The sequence below is a fragment of the Colletotrichum jinshuiense genome, chromosome 4 (assembly GCF_051148585.1).
Source record: "Colletotrichum jinshuiense chromosome 4, complete sequence".
Taxonomy (NCBI): Eukaryota; Fungi; Ascomycota; class Sordariomycetes; order Glomerellales; family Glomerellaceae; genus Colletotrichum; species Colletotrichum jinshuiense.
Window position 1 is genome coordinate 5,219,732 of NC_139311.1, and position 19,603 is coordinate 5,239,334.

Sequence of the window (19,603 nt, forward strand, 5' to 3'; positions counted from 1 at the left end):
GTATTCGCACTCACACCACAAATCACTCGGCTTGGGTCATTGCGCTGTGCGGTTGAATGCACGCTCAGGCAGAGACTGTGCCGCCATCGCCTTCGCGCCCCGGCGGTGCGCTGCGCCGTTAAAAAAAAAAAAAAAACACGCTCGTCCTCTGCAAACCAAAATTCTGTCTTAAACATTCACCGTGATCTACTTCGGTTCTTTATGTTTTCGGCCTTCCTTCTCTCTACGAATGAGTCTTCATATTTGCCCACATGCTGCCGACCCGACCCCAGCGTTCAATTTCCGCAATGTACCCAGTCTAATCGCGGCCCAGCCCCCGTTCTGGCTACTTAGTCGATACTACCCTGCATGATTTCCAAGCCTTGTTGGCTCAGTGGTAAAGCGTCTCACTAGTAATGAGAAGATCGGCGGTTCGATTCCGCCACGAGGCATCACAATCTCGGACTATTAACAACAGCCACACATTTTTTTCATTCGCGAACATTTTTTTGTCAGGTTCAATGGAATTCATTTCTTCTTGTCTTTTCTTATGGAATACACAAATAACAACAGTCGAGAAAGGTCCTTCTGACCCACTACCCTCTCAACCATGGCATAATTCTTCTTTAATTTAATCACTGTCTATTGCCCATCTATCGTAATAATCATGAAATCGTGACGCTTAAAAGTTGGGGGAGTCGTAAAGGTCGTCAGGGTCTGCCATGGTCAGTCATCAACCATCCAGTGCCGAGTCAAGCGCCGGGAATTGTCACATACCTTTTCCGTTGTCCTTGATGTAGTCTCGGATCTTCTTCACCGTCGCCTCAACCTCCTTGATCTTGTCATCGAGGCTGGCCTTGACCTTCTCATTCACCTCGGCGCCTGCCTTCAGTGCGCGGACCGCAACGTCGTAGCGGCTCACGCAGTTGACGAGCATCATGTCGAACGGCGTCGTCGTGCTGCCCTCCTCGCGGTATCCCTCGACCGTCATCCTGTGCACGTTGGGCCGTCCAAACAGCAAGCCCTGCAGCTCCGTCGCATAGCCGTGGTAGTTAAAGCACACGGCCTTGTCCTCCGTGAAAGTCTCCATGAAGGCCTCTCTAGACAGGGCGTGGGGGTGCTTGGTCTCGGCGTGGAGAACCATGAGATCCGTGACGTTGACGACCCGGACGCGGAGTTCGGGGGCAAGCGTGCGCAGCAGCTCGGCGGCCTTGACGACCTCGAACGTCAACTCCACGCCGATGCCGACGAGGACCACGTCGGGGTTGGCGCCGTTGTCCGTCGATGCGAAACCCCAAGCGCTCGCGCCTAGACGGCAGTGCTCTGCGGCGGCGTCCGCGCTGAGGTACGTTGCCGTGGGCTGCTTGGAGCCGATGACGAGGTTGACGTAGTTCTTAGACTTGAGGCAGTGATGCACGGTGCTGAGGAAGCAGTTGGCGTCGGGCGGGAGGTAAACCTGCGCGTGTTAGCTATCCGGCTTTAGGCATCGTTGGAAAAGGGGCCTCACCCGTGCCGCATCGGCCTTGAGGTTGAGAACTGCTCCGATGAAGGATGGGTTCTGATGGGAAAACCCGTTGTGCTCCTGGCGCGTCCACGTGCTCGTTTCTATGTAGTTGATGGACGCCAGGTCCCCTCGCCACTTGACCTGCTTGGCGATCTTGTTGAACTTGGCATACTGCACCATCATCGTGTGCACAATGCCCAGGAAGGACTCGTAGCTGGGGAACAATCCCACACGGCCCGTCAGAGTGTAACCCTGCATGAAGCCCTGGCAGGAGTGCTCCGAGAGGATCTCAATCACCCGTCCACCTTTGTCGCGCGAATACTGGTCCCATTGGAAGTTGCGCCCGGTGTGCTCCAGCACGGCGTCGAGCTTGTTGCTCTCCAACTCATCGGGCGAGAACATGCGGAACCCGTGCGGGTTTTCCTGCATCACTTTGTCGAGGAGCTGCCCCGTCACCTTCATGCAGCTGGCCTCATCGCCGGGTTTGACTGCCAGTGGCTCCCAGTCAGGCAATTTGAGGCCGATGTACGGGTCGTAGGTGGTCTTGAGCTGCCCAAGCTTCTTGGCGTCGTTTTTGGGAATTACCTCGAGAATACTAGCGGTCGGCTTTCCTTCCTGTATCAGATTGCCAATGTCGTAGCTTGAGAGCCATTCCTGCAACTGTTTGAGGTGAGTCTCGTCGGAGCCGGCTTTGGCCAAGGGGACCTGATGCGACTTGTAAGAGCCCTCAACAATCATGCCGTCAACCTCCTTGGGGCCAGTCCATCCCTGTAGATGTCAGTAGACGCACTTCGTTTTGGTAAAAGAGGAAAAAACACTATTATGGCTCACCTTGGGCGTGCGCAGGGCAATCATGGGCCATCGTGGCTTGGCGATGGCTTCACCCGAGCGAGCAGCCTTTTGGATCTTCTTGACCTCAGCAACTGCCCATTCCAGGGCGCTGGAGAGGTCGGTGTTGATGTCCTCGAGGTCTTCCACAATGCACACTTGGTATCCGTAGCCGGAAAACAGGGCGACAATCTCCTTGTCATCCATGCAGCCAAAAATGGTGCGCTCGCTGATTTTGAAGCCATTGATGTGCAGAATGGGAATCACGGCGCCTGACTCTCTGGGATCGAGGTACTTGATGGCGTGCCATGCACTAAGGCTCATCAGCACGGGGTTCATCATGGAAAGGGTACGGACTCACCCCGCGGTAGGGCCGCTCTCGGCCTCGCCGTCACCAACAACGCATGTCACGATGAGATCCGGGTTGTCCATGACAGCTCCGAATGACACGGCCAATGCATAGCCTAGCTCACCGCCCTCGTGGATGGAGCCAGGGGTCTCGGAGTTGATGTGGCTGGAGCGTGTTAGTGCATGAGTCGGCAGCAACAGCATGCGTGGCGCCTTACCTAGGAAAGCCTCCCGGGACGGAGAACCTCGTGATGAGGTTAAACAGACCCTCTTTGCTGACATCGTACTCGCCGGGGTAGAACCTTTCTAGTGAACCCTCGAGCCACAGGGATGCCAGTGCTGCGGGTGCACCGTGGCCGGGGCCAATGACATAGATCATGTCCATGTCATGATTACGGATGAGGAGGTTGAGGTGGGACCACACCAGAATCAGACCGGGACAGGTACCCCAGTGACCTGGAGCGCTGTCAGAGAACATTACCTCCGGGACGACAAGGTGGTGGACTTACCGAGTAATCGGGGTTTAACATGCTCGGTCTTCAATTGGGACTCCAGGAGAACGTTATCTCGGAGGAAGATCATCGCTAACCACTGTCAGCTGGTGAACGAGCGGCACATCTGCCGGGGCAGGCAAGATTAGGACCGGCTCACCCGCAGCGATGTAGCAGGCGGCATTTTGGTAGTCGCGCAGGGACTGTGCGACCTTTTCGTCCAACGGTTTCTTTTCTGTTTTCACGGCGAGGTCGAGGACATTGTCGGGTAGGTGGGAAGGCAGGGGAGGCGGATTGGCTTCTGTGATGACTTGTCCAGGCATCTTGAAGACGGGATGGGACGGGACGTCGGTCCACCCTGTTGCAATGGCTTTATCGCCGGGGTATGCTGGTATCTGAGCGGTAGGAAATACCAGTCTACCAGTTCGTCCGTGGTCTTGTCTTGGTTCGGGTCCGATGAGAGTTTTGGGCGTCAAGGTAGATGGAAATTGACGAGGTCAGTGGAATGGAATTTGGGGAATGGTAAGACAGATGCGACGTTGTTTGAATGCGATGTGGTTGTAGCTAGAGTACCTCCTCTCTGTCAGATACTATGCGAAATGGTATCCGCGGAACGGCACCGATGATGATTTCACGCGTTATCGGGAACAGGGTTAATGGGCTGGAGGCTAGACCTGGGCCTGGGTCTCTGTTTGTGCCGGTGAAGCGGGATGTGGGAAAGCAAGGACGGCGATCGATGAAGTCTATGACGTCGATGCTCAGCCAAGAATATGAAAGCTGCACAACCACCAAAGAGGAAAACAATGGACAACAGCGGGGCGAAAAGATCAAATCGACAGAACAGAGTGGTTTTCTTTTCTTGTGTATACGTTTTTCAGTTTGCTGAATACCTCGACCTAAAGTACTTGAATATGGCCATAGAGTTTGGGCCGTTGGCTGCCATGACGGGGAGATGCGTGGTGTGCACTTGGTGTTGCGCGGATGGATCAGTTGCGTGCATCTTGGATCATGCCGATGTCACTGTCGGAGCCCCAGCTTGACTACGACTCCCCTGGTAACAATTGGATGCCGAGGAAATGGGCTTTTCCAGGTTGGGCCGATACTGGAAGTGAATTTCGATCATTACCGGACCATGATCTCACTCGAGTTCCCCAAAAAAAGAATTTGGCCGAATGAGGTGCGCCTCGTTAGCAATGGCCATGTGCAGTCTTGACTAATCACGCTGCTGTGCTGCCATAAGTGGTGTAGCTCAATTGGAGGGAAAGAAGCTTGGGCCACCGAGGGGCAATCGAGGGGCATAAAAAGATAAAATAAAATAAAACAAAGGTACGTACCGCACCACTGCTCTCCACATCCACCGCCTTAGCGTCCAGCCTGAACCGTTGGCCCGCTTTACTGCCAAACATGGCGCCTGCCTGGTAGGTATTTACTCCCATTGGCTGTGACTCTGGAGCATCTGCTCCATACTCCACTTCCCGAATGGCAGGCAGGAGCAGCGGCGACAGGGGCACCGGCAAGGGAGGGGCGGGGCCTGGGCGTGGCGGCTGCTTCTGGACGCGGCAACTTTGAGCTCGCTCTGACATCAACATGGCGAAATCACGATGCGCCAGCGCTTTCTTTGATCTCTGCCGGTCAATTGTCCTCCGTTTTCTCCCCTTTTTTATTTTTTATTTTATTCTTTTCCCACAGCTACTGCCTCTGCCACTCCCGGGTTCCTCCCCCTCCCCAGCAAGCCACGCCGGTGTGCAGATACAAGTATACATTCCGAAACTGCCGTGGCACACTGGAGAGCGTCCCACCAATAGACATAGCACGGCCCTTCCCAACTAGGGGGGCTATCGCTGCTCTCGACTGACGGCGAGCATATCGTTGACGTCAGGCACGCGGAAGGACTCGATATGCCGATACGGATGGGTTCAATGGCCCAATGGCGGGACTTGCTTTATAAAGACTGGGGTCTCGGTGGTGGCATCATTTGACTTTTCAACCCTGTTCTCTCTTCCATTCTCCCAAGGATTGATTTTCTTATTTCTTTCCTTCTGCCTCCCAAACAACGGCTTCGATTCTCTGCTCAACATGGCAAGCATCGTTCCTGACACCTTGAAGAGAGCCGGAAACACAATCATGGGCCAATCAAACAAGAAGAACGCTCAACTTGCTGAGCACATGGTCGAGCCCACCTCCAAGGCCGACATGACGACCGACTTTGGAACCAAGGTCGAGAACACGGATGACTGGCTGAGGGTCACCAACAATGACAAGACGGGCCCCATGCTCCTGGAGGATGCCATTGCGAGAGAAAAGGTATGCTGCCATGCATTATCAACCCAATTTAACTAGAGATTGTTCTAATACGTCTGGCGCCAGATTCACCGCTTCGATCACGAGAGAATCCCCGAGCGTGTCGTCCACGCCAGAGGAGCTGGAGCTTTCGGTACCTTTAGGTTATTCGAGAGCGCGGCAGACGTGTCCAACGCTGGTATTCTGACCGATACGTCGCGCGAGACCCCTCTCTTCCTCCGATTCTCTACCGTCCTTGGTAGCCGAGGCAGCGCCGACACGGTTCGAGATGTCCGCGGCTTTGCCATCAAGTTTTACACGGAAGAAGGCAACTGGGATCTTGTTGGAAACAACATTCCCGTCTTTTTCATTCAGGATGCTATGAAATTCCCCGATGTCATCCACGCAGGTACGATTTCCCAATCCCGAGCACGCCCAACCACTCTGCTAACACATCCCGTCCAGGGAAGCCTGAACCTCAACTCGAGTTCCCCCAGGCCCAGTCGGCTCATGACAACTTCTGGGACTTCCAATACTTGCACACCGAGGCCACGCACATGTTCTGCTGGGCCATGTCTGACCGTACCATTCCCCGTTCGTACAGAATGATGCAAGGTTTCGGCGTCAACACTTACACCCTGACCAACGACAAGGGTGAGCGTCACTTCGTCAAGTTCCACTTCACCCCCGAGCTTGGCGTTCACTCCCTCGTGTGGGATGAGGCCCTGAAGCTTGCTGGCCAAGACCCCGACTTCCACCGCAAGGATCTTGCCGAGGCCATCGAGAACGGCGCCTACCCCAAGTGGAAGTTCGGTATCCAAGTCCTCCCCGAATCCAGGGAGCATGACTTTGACTTTGACATTCTCGACGCCACAAAGGTCTGGCCCGAGGAGCAGATCCCAATCCGTTACATTGGAGAATTGGAGTTGAACAAGAACCCCGACGAGTACTTCACCCAGACCGAGCAAGTTGCTTTCTGTACCAGCCATGTCGTGCCAGGCATCGGCTTCTCCGACGACCCTCTCCTCCAGGGCCGTAACTTCTCTTACTTTGATACCCAAATCACTCGTCTCGGCATCAACTGGCAGGAGCTGCCCATCAACAAGCCTGTGTGCCCTGTTATGAACTTCAACCGTGATGGCCAGCATCGCCAAACCATTTCTAAGGGTAACGTCAACTACTGGCCCAACCGCCACGAGGCCGTCCCTCCCGCAAATCACTCCAAGGCTTCCGGTGCTTATGTCGATTTCGCTCAGAAGGTGGAAGGCATCAAGCAGCGGACCAAGAGTGCCAAGTTCAAGGAGCACTTCAGCCAAGCCCAGCTCTTCTTCAACAGTCTGTCGCCTATCGAGAAGACCCATGCCATCAACGCCTTTGCCTTTGAGCTGGATCACTGCGAGGACCCCATTGTGTACGAGCGCATGGCACAGCGTCTTGCCGACATTGATCTTGGCTTGGCTCAGGCCGTCGCTGAGATGGTTGGTGCTACGCCGCCTGAGAAGGCTGGCAGGCCGAACCACGGCAACACGGCCAAGGGTCTCAGCCAGCTTGAGTTCATGCCCGAGACCCCAACCATCAAGTCACGCCGCGTTGCCATCATCATCGCTGACGGCTACGACCCTGTTGCCTTTGGCGCCGCCAAGGCGGCAGTCGCTGCTTCCATGGCTATTCCCATGGTGATTGGCACTCGCCGGTCCGAGATCTTCCCTGCAGGCGCATCCAAGACGGCAGGAAATGGCGTTGTGCCCAACCACCATCTCGAGGGCTTCAGATCTACCATGGTCGATGCCATCTTCGTTCCAGGCGGCGAAAACTCGATCAAGACCTTGTCCAAGAACGGCAGGGCGGTGCACTGGATCCGCGAAGCCTTTGGTCATCTTAAGGCAATTGCCGCCACTGGCGAGGCGGTTGAGTTTATCCGAACTGCCATCTCGCTCCCCGAGGTGACGTTGTCGAGCGGCAGCGACGTCGAGGAGAGTTACGGTGTCATCACAATGAAGTCATTCCAGCCCGAGAGCTTCAAGGAGACGATCGAGATTCTGAAGAACGGAAAGGGATTCCTGGAGCAGTTTTTCTTCACCATCTCTCAGCACCGCGTGTGGGCGCGTGAGCTTGATGGCCTGAGCACCCAGTTGGCATACTAATTATACGAGTAATGAAATGGGACGGGAAATGGCGTTGGGACCTCTAGCCCTGAGGGATATGTACTATAATCACCAATTGATTATGACTTGAATTTGACTGCATATCCGGCCTTTGATTGTGACATGTGATAAGGTAGTTGCTGGTTCATTCGGGTTAACTGGCTCTAATGGATGAATATCTACAGAGTATTTCATTTGCCAATCCTATCAACGCTGGTTCGCTAAGCGTCCAAGGTGTTTTGTTACAGTATATCAAAATTGCCAGTCTACAGAACGGTATTCTATTTCATGACTATAGGTTGAGTGGTTTGCCTGACAGTTTTAACACAATACGAAATGGGCCTTTTGTTCTTGGGGAGTTGATACAATCACAGAAGCAAGGTACATCGCGTTGTCATTCACATGTTTTTGCCGGCCGGCTTATAACTAGTATTGATTATGCTATATTTATCATGATTATTCATGTACTCGCGGCAGCTGTCGTCGTAACGGGAGCCGCGCTTGTTACGGCAGACGTCGGCGCCACGGTCGTGCCCGATGCCGTCGAGCTTCCGCCCCCGGTGCCTCCCCCCTTGACGACGGTGGCCCGAACGACTTGGCCAAGCGTGTTGAAGACGATGTTGACGAGCGAGCTGAGGGGCTCGTACGAGTACGTCTTCTGCACCAGGCCGTTGCCGAGGTCCTGCTGGGAGCCAGTGAAGGTCATGTTCTGCTGGTAGTTGCCGATGATGGTGCTCAGGGCGTTGGTGCCGCCGCTGAGGACCTCCTGGACGATATTGCCGAGGTTGTCGATGAGGAAGTTGACCTTTGTGTCGCCGTTGACGATGGAGCCTAGGAGGCCGTCGACGGCGCCGACGACGTCGTCGACCAGGTCGCCGACGGTGTCGAGGAGGTTGATGAGCAGCGGGTTCAGGTCGAGGGAGGCCAGGGTGCGGTTGACGATCTCGACGAGGTTGCCGAGGCGGATGACGAGCTCGAGCTCGGCCTCGACGTCGACGATGGTGATGTTGACCTTTTCGACGCCGATCTGCACGCCCGCGTTGATGGTGACGAGCTTGGCGATCTCGGCTGCTAGGTTCACCTCGGCCTGGAGGTTGTCGACGTCGAGCTCGATGCGTCCGACGGAGAGCTGGGGGACCTTGAGGTAGACGTCCGCCGGCGGCGTGCTGCTCGGCGCGGTGGTTGTGCCGCCCCCGCCGCCGCCGCCGTTCGAGGTGGTGGTGCCTTGCGCCGCGGTGGAGGTCGGTGCGCCGGATGCCTCTGGCGTCGTGGACGACTGCGCTGCCGAGGTCGTCGCCTCTGGCGTCTCCGTCGCGGGAGGAGTCTGCGCTGCGGCGAGCGAGACGAGGAGCGCGAGCAGGAACGAGAGGATGGAGGACCTCATCTTTGGAGAACTGAAGGGGTCCGCACTGATGTAAACGAGTGTGTGTGTTTGGGATTGAAGGAACGACGACGACACAACAGGCGAGGACGAGGAAGAGGAAGGGGGGAGCAACGGGGAATCGACCTGAAGCTGGGGGGGAGCTCTGTGGAATAACTTCCACCTCCCCCTCCCCTTTCGCGACAATGGAGCTCACGGGAGGGGGGGATATAAGGTAAGGCGGCATGAGATCGTGATTGCACCGATTCCAAGGATGTACATTTTACCTTCATACCCTGCTCCATCGCGGAGCTGTCACACTCACACACACATACACGCACCCACACACACATATGCAATCCACATCTCCCGGCGGGGGGGGACTGATGCAATGCGGCCCCATGTCTAGTGCGGATATTGGCAGCGGTACCGAAAAGGCGGTGCTCCCCCGGCCGCATCGCCCTCTTTCAGAGAGAGATGGTCTGCGGGGGGGCCTGTCATGTAAGCCGAGACATGCTGCAAGCCCCCGGGCCGATGGGCTGCATGTCGAAAAAACCTTGGAATATTCCATGTCTTCCAAGTTTGCATGGGAAATTGCCGTCCCTCGTGCGTGGGTTTTGGCCATGTCGCATTGAATAACCTCGACAAGCCGAGCTAGGGCTGTGTGTCTTGGGCGGGTTTGGGCCAGTCGGGGGATTGGCCGGGAAGAGGGTAAGAGGGGGGGACGCACCGCGTGCGGAGAGGCTTCCAAGAGGTTGTGGACTTTCGGGGGGGAGAGTGAGGAATACTCCTCAAAGGTTCAGATCATACATCGGTTGCCGTACTAATGTGGTCTTTGATGCAGTGGCAATGACAGTGGGGAGCACTCACACACTCACTCGTCGTCACTTCTGAGACTTACACCCTTCTCCCCCTACCAGGTGGATGTGTGTGTACGGATAGACCATACTTGTATCGTTGTGGCCCCCCCTTCCACCCCTCCACGCAGCCAGCACTCGCTCGTTCGTCTGCGGCACTCCTTTAGTCGTCTCAAACATCGCCCAAAGGCTCACAGAGCCCTCTCCGTTCGTTCCTTTCCTCGACTTCACCACTCCCCTCACCATGGGCTACTTTGTCACCAGGGCGGCGGCCCTACTCGCTCTCTCGACCCTCGCCCTCGGCCAGGATGAGCCCAAGGGCGACGGCTACTTCGGCTACCACCTCGAGCGCCGCGGCGACAACGAGTCGGCCGTGTACGAGACGGCCAACACCAAGACGGGCATCGACACGCTCAACCCGATCCCGGACGTGTACCTCAACGCGTCGGTGTCGGTGGGCGAGATCAGCATCGAGGTGCAGAACATCACGGCCAAGGTCAACCTCGACGCAAAGGTGCTCAACCTGCTGCACTTCTCGGCGGGCGTCGACGCGCGCATCGACCGCGTCAAGCTGGGCATCTACAACGTCTCGGCAAAGGTCGAGCTCGAGGCGCGGCTGGAGAACGTGGTCAAGATGGTCGACGACGTGCTCACGAGCATCGACCTCAACCCCATCATCGCCACGCTGGGCGACGGGCTCGGCGACATCGTCAACAAGACGGTCGGCGCCGTCACGGACCCCGCCGAGAGCAGCGTGGCCAAGCGCGACCTGACGTACCGCCTCGAGAACAACATCCTCTACTCGGTCAACGACTTCTCCGGCCGCACGCACACGAACCGCGTGCTCGCGCAGAACGGCTCCATGTTCGACGTGTCCCTGGACAACAACGGCGACGAGACCGGCAGGCGCGTGGTCGGGTACTACAGCCGCGACATGGCCTTCACCGGGCACAACCGGACCGTCTCGGTCGACGGGCGGCCGGTCGAGTTCGAGCTGCAGTACCTGTACGCGCCCTACCCCGGGCTCGAGGCGTTTAGCAATATCTACGTGGACGCGGGCGGCAGGGTCGTGAGGACGAAGATTGTGGCCGAGGCGGAGGGAGGCGGCACGGCGACGATTAGTAACGACGGGGGGAACGGGCTGTAGGAGCTATTCAAATCGCAGGGGTTGAGGGAAGCGACCAGGGGGATACGGATAGTCAAGGCCCTAGGAAAAGGGCGGCGATGAATGGAATCGAGAGAGAAAGAGACAGGGGGTTGCCTGATGGCGCCCCTCAAACGAGATCGTCTCCCATTGCCCGCTCGACATCATGATCAATGGCCAGTGTGAGAGTGACCTGCGGTGGACGTCGAATGTGTCGTCTGGGATGGTGAAGCATGCCAGTCTGGAAGCAGGCAGACCTCCGATGTCTGGATCGCTCGATTGCAACCATGGGAATCCCGATTGAAGTTGCTTTGTGGGACGCGGGCCGTGGAGGAGTATAAAACGAGAGATATTGGTGGGGGGGGGGGGGGATGGCGCGTTCGCTCATGGGGGCGGATTGTCTCTCGATGGAACGCGGTCAAAGCTGCGCTCACGTACAACAACGATGACGTTGGAGTTGGGCTGCAGCGCGGACCCAGCAGAGCGACGTTGGTCTATAGTCTAAAGTGGACTACAGAGTATTATTACCACTCTTAATACTGCCGTTATACTCGAGCCGGCCAGGGGGGGCACAGGACCAAATCCTCCGTCCCGTTGCAACGCCCAGCGTGTTTCTTCTTTTTAATATTCGGGCTGAGAGCCGAAACGACGGTACAACGTTGTTCTCAGCCAAGGCCCTCTCCCCCTGACCGAGCCGGAGAGATACGGCGCGCGATGAGACGTTTCTTCCCCCGTCCGTTTGCGCTGCCTATGAAAGTTGTGCTGGAGTTGCATACCATGGTCCCGAATGCGACTCTTCCCCTGCCATTGGCAGAGATGCCAAAGAGACGGTAAATCACCCGTACTTCGGCGTTGCACCCGGTGCAACTGCAACGTATGCGCGGGCGCGACCCAGCCGCTGATATCGGAACGTCTAGTCGTCGTAGCAGTAAACTAAGTGTTCAGATATTGACGAGCTTCGTGGGCCCGCGGCGGCTTGGTGCTGATCTCGGCGGATGCTCACTTACAGCGTCAACGCTATTTGGCGTGTAACGGCGGGTGTGCTATAACTACTCCGTTGTGTTTGGTATGGCCAGCCAGCCCCCCTGGAACCACCGTTGAGGGCGCGCCGTCCAGAATCGCCTTTAGCCGTGTATCGGAAAGCCGCCGGTTCCAATTTACCGATAAAAAAAAGCCTGCTGTTGGAGCCAGTGCTAGGGACATTGGGATGCGAGCCATCACTGGTCCGGGCCTACCTTAGTGCATCCGCGAAAAGCGTAGGCTTTCGCTTTGAATCCCTGGTGGCCTGGTCCACTGATGGAAAAAGAGATTGTCCCCACGGCGGGATCCCCTACTCCCCCCCAATCATCGCGTGGTCTGCCCGTTACCAGACCCCGATGGACTCTGGGCGCGAGGCGGCGTTCACGTTGGCAGATGCAGGAATCAAGGCAGAGGAAATTTGCCCTGTTTCATGCCTGTCATGTTGGCGCATATGCAATGGATGCCCCCGGGATGCAGTGCCGTATGCAAGGGCAGTGGCAGCAGCTACTGGAGGGAGGGTAGAGTGATGCGCTCCCTCTAATGCGATGCGACCCTGCGGCACTGTGGAAACCTGGGTCCGGCCGGCTAATATTAGACTTCGGCTGGCTGAAGCTCCCCTTTTCTGCCTTGGGATGATCTGATGGCAGCGGGCAGAATCTTCCTGCTTAGTTGAAGGGGGGGATTGCGGTGGCCATGGGCATTCCGGAATCCAGGATCTCAAGGCGTCTCTGCTTTGGCTGCACCACCAGCTCTTTTCGTCTCATCTCTCGAGAAAGTAAAATGACATGGATTGTTGAGCAAGTCTATTGCTCTCTCGCTGTCAATGTGTCGTCATTCAGATGACATGTTTTGGGAATGGGGTGACAGGGTCTCATATCCGTGGCACCCCTTTCATCGGCGATAGCCCCGACTCTGTGCAAAATGCCCCGGCCGTGCTCTGGTATTGGCGGGTTCTGCGCGAGTGGCTCTCGTCGCCCAAGTCACGTCTGCATGTCGTGAAACCCTTCCTCTGGAAACAGTCAAGAATAACGATGATGATTTGACGAAGCTTCCAAGTCTGGACCGCTGTCTGAAGTCAGTTGACTTAATCGCTCGGAGTCCCTAGTGCTTATCCATGCAACCAACCCATGGGTCAGTCGGATGCCCCCATAGCGTTGTGCGCATCTATTGCTTTGGGTCAACGTCCCTTGTGTAACCCTCACGTCCACAGACAGCCACTGTGATATTCGCACTTTTGATCGTTTGATTCCGAATTTCGGCTGTTAGAGTTCAGCTCATCCCCAAGAGCCTGAATTACATTCGCAAACCAATCCACCTCGATGGCTTTCCCAAGAGAGAACCATTTGCATGTGTGCATTCTTACAGCCCTGAACAATCAAACTCATGATACATCACAAATAGGTTTTGCAAATGTTGCTGGAGTGTCAGAATCTAATTTCTACATTCTGAATGCCCGGTTTTCCATTACTTCTCTGCCGTCTCTTCAAATAAGACTCGCTGGTTCATGGTTCTGCTTTGGCACAAATACCTCTCATAGAATGTAAACTGGGTTGCCTTCCAGCATCTTGTACCATGGACAAACATGAATAGACGGGTGGCCACTAACGAGCCGGATGAAAGGAATACATGCTACCCAGACCCCCCCTACGGATATTTCATGCGTGATCGTCTAGTGATTTTTCTGTAGCCTCGTCCCCGTCACTTCGGTAAGGGAAGGCGCGGGGTTCTTTCTGCAACGGATGGGTTCGGCTACCGCGGCCCAAGCCTCCGCGAGCAATGGTCTGCCGAGGAAGCGACGTGTTTCTGTCTGGGGCATTACGCTGCGCATACAGCGGTCTAAGACCCCTTTGCGCATACAGCGGTGTGCGGGCGGGCTCTGACGGTTGCGAGCCTCGCCGGTGATCATTGTTGGCCGCCGAGGTCGTCGGGCCGTCGCTGTTGTACTTGTGGGGATTTGTCAAGGACGGAAGCAACTTCCGGTCATCATCGGTCGCCCGAGAGTCAACCTTGGTCGTTGTTTGGGATGACACTGACCCCGTCGGCTCACTGTCAGGTCTCGTTCCGTCTAGGGACGGTTGAACCGCGGTGCTTGGCTCTGCCGCCGTGGGCTCAGGGATGTTGAGGCCGGCATGTGACTCCCGACGCGACTGCATTAGAGGGGCGTTGGTCTCAGCCCTACCAGGGTTGCCGAAACCCGACTGCAGCTCCGTCTCGGGCTCGGGGGGCGGCATTCCATGCCCGAATACCCGGTCCGCCACGCCGACAAGCTTGCGTGTTGCCCAGGTGACGAGGATGCCGATGCGGGAGGATATGCCTATTCTTCTCCTCCCGAACAAATCCCGCCAGCGAAGTGGGAATTCGGATGCATCGGAAGGAGATGCGAAGGGGTCGCCAGGCATCCTGGGCATGCGGGGCCGGGCGTAGTGACACCATCTCAGTATCGCAACGAGACTCGACAACGTAAAGAGGGTTACGGTGGAGACTATGAAAGCCATCCAAGGGGCGGAATGGCTTGTCTGGTCCGGGAAGAGAATTATAACGCAACCGAGAACCAACGTCGTGGTCGTGAAGAGGAGGAGGACGAAGGCGATGGTTGTGCGCAAGGTGGCCGGCGCGGCTTCGTAATCATGAATCTGCCGCTCCCGCGGGTTTGGGTACCCACCAAGCATCACGGGAGATGTCGTAAGTCCCAAATTCTGAATATAAGTCGAAGGCAGAGAGTAGTAGTCAAATTTAGGTATTGATTGCGGGATTTGGTCGGTCGCGATGGAACGATGCGTGGTGGTTGAGCCCACGATCTAAATAGAATCATTTGATCGCAAACTCCCAAGTAACTCGCGTCACCAAGTGATGCAAGTCTCGTACAATGTGCCAATCTTGCAACTGCACGGATGAAGTAATCGAATGCAAACCTGTTTCGTTCTATGCTGTTTGTTATCTTCCTCACAAGACCCCTTTCATATGCAGCTTCAAAATTATCTGTCGCAGCAAATGTAGCAACCTGTAAGTTGCCGGCATGTCCTGCTGAGACCCGATTCCGTATGAAAGTACCTGCAAAGAGGCGTGTCATGCTTCCTTGGAATCCGGGTTGTTCGGTTCATTGTAGAACTCGTCAGTTTATACCATTTCTCACTCGTTGTCCACGTGAAACCCAAGAGTCTTTGAAGAGGCAGCGCCGGCATGTCTGAAAAGAATATCATGGCAAAGACATGCATATCTGTCTCTTTTGATAGACACATGCAACGTATAACAACTATACCTAGGAATCACCTTGTTACATCCTATGTATGAAATTCGGAAACACATCAATGCCAGAAGAGCACTTCATTCTTGACCATACTTTCAGTGTCAACTTACCAGCAGATCTTCATCAAGGAAGCACGTTGAAACAACATAGGCCAGACCAAATTTACCGGGGGATGGAAAGCAATAATAAGAATGTACAAGTAACAAAAAAAGCATCTTGACAAAAAATGTCGAAAAACTAAAGAACCCGTAAGAATGACTATGTCAATCGCGGTGAGGATTTGAGCCTCACGCGGGGGTCGAACCCGCAACCTTGAGATTAAGAGTCTCACGCTCTACCGATTGAGCTAGCAAGGCGGGTCTTATTTGATTGACCGATGCAGAAAATTTAGGTAATAAGTACTTTTCTCAAACCAGTCCGCATTGGGCACCTACCATCCCACCACATCAGATACTCCACCACCCATCTTACCGAGACCACAAATGTCGCCGAACGGAGTATACGATTACATTCCTAATCTTGGTTATTTGCTTGGCCAACTTTATTTCCGTAAAGGGATGCATCTAATACTTTTGGCCCCATAAATATCATATAGATCGTGAAGGTGCAAAGATTTGAAGATGGGTAAGCAAGGATGGGCGGATGTTTATACTCGACACATCCAAATGCATTTGTAACACAAGCTAACCAATAATCAGCCGGTTAGACGGCCGGAAACCGAGGAGGCTGAAGATCACAATATGTCCAGCATGAACTCCGGGAGGATGCACTAGGAACGCACTAGGGAACAACTCCGCTGCCAGGAAGACTTCGTACAAAAGTGAAGTTGACTGGCTGCGCGAGGATCCTGGTCAGCACTTGATGCACGCATTTCGAAAGAAGGAGGACATCTGATTCCCCAATAGCAGGAGGCCACAACTCAAGCGTATTTAGTCCTATCCGCGAGCTGACACAAGTTGTCAGCAAGTTAGCCAGATCCGGCTTGGACGGGGCGTATTGGGGAGAACCCCGACTGAGAGGGCTTACGTGTGAGATGCGGCCGAAGCTGCTATCACTCACTTCATTTGACGTCCTACAAACTCACATCTCATCGCCTGGGACGCAATGCCAACTTTGAAACTTGATATCATGATTAATGAATTATAGTATTGACTGTGCGTAATCGTATCGCCTAGTTGAGGGCATAACTGTTCGCAAATACTACATAATCGACTAAAGGAATTGAATGCACCGTTGCCCCTCTAACACTGAACGCCCCGCTTGTAAAATAACTTTCGTAATTGTGACTGGCCCTCATCGGTGGCCATTTTTGTTGTACTGATTCGCAGGAGTGCCGTCGCCCAATTCAACTATTTGTTGTGGTTGTTCCATGCCATCCAATTCACTAACGGGATGCAAATCTACGCCGCCCACGGCAGAGTACTGGCTCAGGTGCCTTGGGTTGATGCCGCTGAGTGAGCTCACGTTGCTGTCTGTGTAGGTTGATAGATGGCGATCGTCGACAGTCATGGGCGAGCCCGGGTGCTTGATGGGAAAGTAGGGCGAGTGCGGTGAGGTGGAGGCGTATGAGTTCGGAACGGCGGTTGATGCGTAGCTGATATGAGATGCTGCGCATGATGTTAGTCGTGCATCCCTTGGGAGTGAAGGTTTGTGAATGAAAACTTACCACGTGCTGGGTCATAGAGAGGAGGACTCTGCGGTGCGAAGCCCATCTCTTGGTGATTCGGGTGAGCACTCTGAGTGGTGGGCTCCCATGCGGGCTCGCGTCTTTCATTGCGCTTCCTGGAGTGCCAACCGCATCTCCAAATCACTGCCAAGATAATACCGATAGCCACGGCAGCCCCAATGGCGATACCGACGATGGCTCCCGTCGCGAGGCCGCCACCGGATGACGAATTGGGAGTCGAAGTCGAAGTCGAAGACGAAGACGGCGTTGTGGATGTAGTAGGAGCGAATATTGTTCGGTTGACGCTGTCTGAGCTCAGTACCGTTGGGATGAGGTGGTCCGTCGGACAGAGGCCATCGGATTCTTGACAGGGGTTCTTGGCGCAGCATCCGATGAACGGGACGTTGCCGGTGCAGGTATAGAAGAAGAGGCTAGCAGGTCTCGGATCGTCGCATCCCTGAGGCGGGATGTTTGCGTATTTGTCCGGGTTGAACGACGATACCCTCAAGTCTTTGGTCGGGCATTTCCCGCTGCCATCGGCGCAAGGGTTCGAAGCGCAGCAGCCTAGGAACTCGGTCGTGTTGCCCGCGCAGACGTAGAAGTCGCCGCCTCGTGGGCAGCTCAGGCCCAGGCTGGTACTAACTGACATTTCGTCGACGGGGGGTGGTGATTTAGGGGGGTTTTCTTGTTTTCTTCTTTTGGTCAAAAACGTCTTTTGCGAACTGGGTTTTGAATTTTCGTGTCGTACTAGGCGCTCAAGCGGAAGACCTCAGTAATAAAACTTGAAGAGACTGACATGAATACCGATGTTAGTCAAGACACCCCGAGTGAGATGTATATAAGCGTAATCGTGAGAGATCCGCAGCTGGAATGCGGCTAAGCCCCCAACTGGCTGATCGCCGAACCAACCAGGGTCATCACTCGACAACCCGGGTTCGAATGGGGCGTTGCTGGAGATGCACCTAAAACCGTCAGCTTCTGCAGCAGGCAGACAAATATCGTCGCTGATAGCGCCTGGAAGGATGCCACAACCTTGCAGTTGAGGCTCCACAGCCTCTTTGGGGGCAACCAGCCCAGGTTAAAGGCTACTTGGCATCTGGAGTAAGCGATGGGGCCCCAAGCCTAGCTACGCCGGGTGCGGAATGAGACCTGGCCAAGGTGCAATTTTTGGGACATGGGAAGTGTCTGCCACGCTCATGTGGAATTTTTCAAGACTTTCGTCCAATGAATTCGCCCCAGAGGCAAGCGGGGTTGACGATTGCGACGACGAGAACGGTCATTATGAGAGGACAAGCCGTGCTGATGACTACGATTATGAGACTTCATTGCGTCGCCACAAGTTCATGATACGTCTGCCGCCGTTTTTGTCTTGGATCGAGGACCGCCACTCGGTGACGGATGTCGTGCTGTAGTGCAAATGCAAAGTAAGTGGGTTTTTGGGCCGTTGAAAGGCTGTGGCTTTGCACTTCTGAAGGATCGCCTGCGGATTTCTTGGTTGCTCAGCTGGGGGCACCTAAGATAAGCCCTGCCAACTAATCGGCTAAAAATAATACGAGAAAAGTTTGTCATGGTTGGAAGTGATGCGATGTCCCAATTGGGAGTACTGCTGACAGGCTGACAGGATCTTTTTTTCAAATTTCCAGAGTGGACACACAGCGTCGGCTCACCGTTGAAAACCTCAACGAACAAATTTGAATCGGGCGATGCAACATGTGAGGCCAAGAAACGAGGAACAAGCCCCCGGGGGGGCAGCCAGGATGCAGGCCTGCATCCAAACCACCGACCCGGCAAGGAATACTTATTCCATCGAAATCCACTTCTTGTTGTCCTTGTTCGCAGAGTTTGAACGCTCATTCCCAAGAATACAGCACCGGTCAATGAGAGAGATGGTGATTTCTGAATCCAAGAAAAAGATCCGCTTCGTGGCGGGAGCCCCGGTAGGATTGTCAACGGGAGGATTGTCAGTCAACCATGTAGTGTGAGCATCTTCGCCTGTCCGAGAGTGAGCGGAGTCAATGACTGTAAACGTGCTGTATGAGAGTCCTGGCAGACTGTAATTCGGATCCATTTTGTTTTGAGACCAATTCATTTTCGATGGAATTTTTATTGTGTTTTAAACTCACAGTTTAAGCCGCGAGGGGAAATATTCATGATGATGAAGCCGAGCAGAATACCATGAAAGTTGTAAAGCGTGTGGACAAGACCTGCCTTTGTCCCCGACCAAGATATAGATCGTCAAAGATCGGCCCAGATTTGTTGCGAAACTCGCAAAACATTGGGAAATCGAAACAATTTGTCAAGTTGTTAGGCAACCACAAACAACCCCGGAAGATCCAGCCACATGGCATGTCTCGGAGTGGCACCCTGACGCGATTACCCTAAAAGGAAATCTCGCCAGCGAGGATGTTCCCTAGAGCGCCGGTCCTCGGAGGGAACGCGACCACTAGCTCAAACATTTCGGCCGGGGTCATTAACGAGTGATCGCACAAACTCAGCGGTAGGCCGGGGTGGGTTGCTTTTCCCCCCGGCAGCCTGAGACGGCCGGGTGGGCGCCTGGAATGAAACCGGCCGGGAGAGGGCCCGTCCCGTTCCCGACTAAAGACTAAAGCAAGCTGAGCTGGCATGGGGTTTGTGCCACAGCTTCGACGGAACATCCCACGACGGGGCCGGCCAGGCAAAGACCTCGTGATGGCACCGTTGCCGTTGGGAGTTCAGAACCGATTGCCGGGCCTCGA

General features: G+C 54.9%; 6 protein-coding genes across 6 annotated transcripts; 2 read left to right on the forward strand and 4 right to left on the reverse strand.

The window, feature by feature from the left end:
* Positions 1–661: 661 nt before the first annotated feature.
* On the reverse strand, positions 662–3,473 carry EsH8_IV_001317 (XFP N-terminal domain-containing protein; the record flags this gene model as incomplete). The annotated part of the gene is made up of 8 exons (XM_083266207.1): positions 662–696; positions 757–1,435; positions 1,487–2,251; positions 2,315–2,624; positions 2,673–2,825; positions 2,878–3,115; positions 3,169–3,243; positions 3,311–3,473. The coding sequence occupies 8 exons, from the start codon at positions 3,471–3,473 to the stop codon at positions 662–664; spliced, it is 2,418 nt and encodes an 805-aa protein (XP_083125102.1).
* A 1,753-nt stretch (positions 3,474–5,226) lies between these two features.
* EsH8_IV_001318 (catalase catA) lies at positions 5,227–7,574 on the forward strand (the record flags this gene model as incomplete). The annotated part of the gene is made up of 3 exons (XM_083266208.1): positions 5,227–5,454; positions 5,518–5,839; positions 5,896–7,574. 3 exons carry the CDS (start codon positions 5,227–5,229, stop codon positions 7,572–7,574), a joined length of 2,229 nt encoding a protein of 742 aa, XP_083125103.1.
* Positions 7,575–8,034: 460 nt separating this feature from the next.
* On the reverse strand, positions 8,035–8,958 carry EsH8_IV_001319 (uncharacterized protein; the record flags this gene model as incomplete). Its single annotated transcript, XM_083266209.1, has 1 exon — positions 8,035–8,958. The coding sequence occupies one exon, from the start codon at positions 8,956–8,958 to the stop codon at positions 8,035–8,037; it is 924 nt and encodes a 307-aa protein (XP_083125104.1).
* Positions 8,959–10,035: 1,077 nt separating this feature from the next.
* EsH8_IV_001320 (uncharacterized protein) lies at positions 10,036–10,938 on the forward strand (the record flags this gene model as incomplete). Its single annotated transcript, XM_083266210.1, has 1 exon — positions 10,036–10,938. The coding sequence occupies one exon, from the start codon at positions 10,036–10,038 to the stop codon at positions 10,936–10,938; it is 903 nt and encodes a 300-aa protein (XP_083125105.1).
* Positions 10,939–13,610: 2,672 nt separating this feature from the next.
* Positions 13,611–14,624, reverse strand: EsH8_IV_001321 (uncharacterized protein; the record flags this gene model as incomplete). Its single annotated transcript, XM_083266211.1, has 1 exon — positions 13,611–14,624. The coding sequence occupies one exon, from the start codon at positions 14,622–14,624 to the stop codon at positions 13,611–13,613; it is 1,014 nt and encodes a 337-aa protein (XP_083125106.1).
* A 1,871-nt stretch (positions 14,625–16,495) lies between these two features.
* EsH8_IV_001322 (uncharacterized protein) lies at positions 16,496–17,517 on the reverse strand (the record flags this gene model as incomplete). Its single annotated transcript, XM_083266212.1, has 2 exons — positions 16,496–16,809; positions 16,869–17,517. 2 exons carry the CDS (start codon positions 17,515–17,517, stop codon positions 16,496–16,498), a joined length of 963 nt encoding a protein of 320 aa, XP_083125107.1.
* Positions 17,518–19,603: the final 2,086 nt, after the last annotated feature.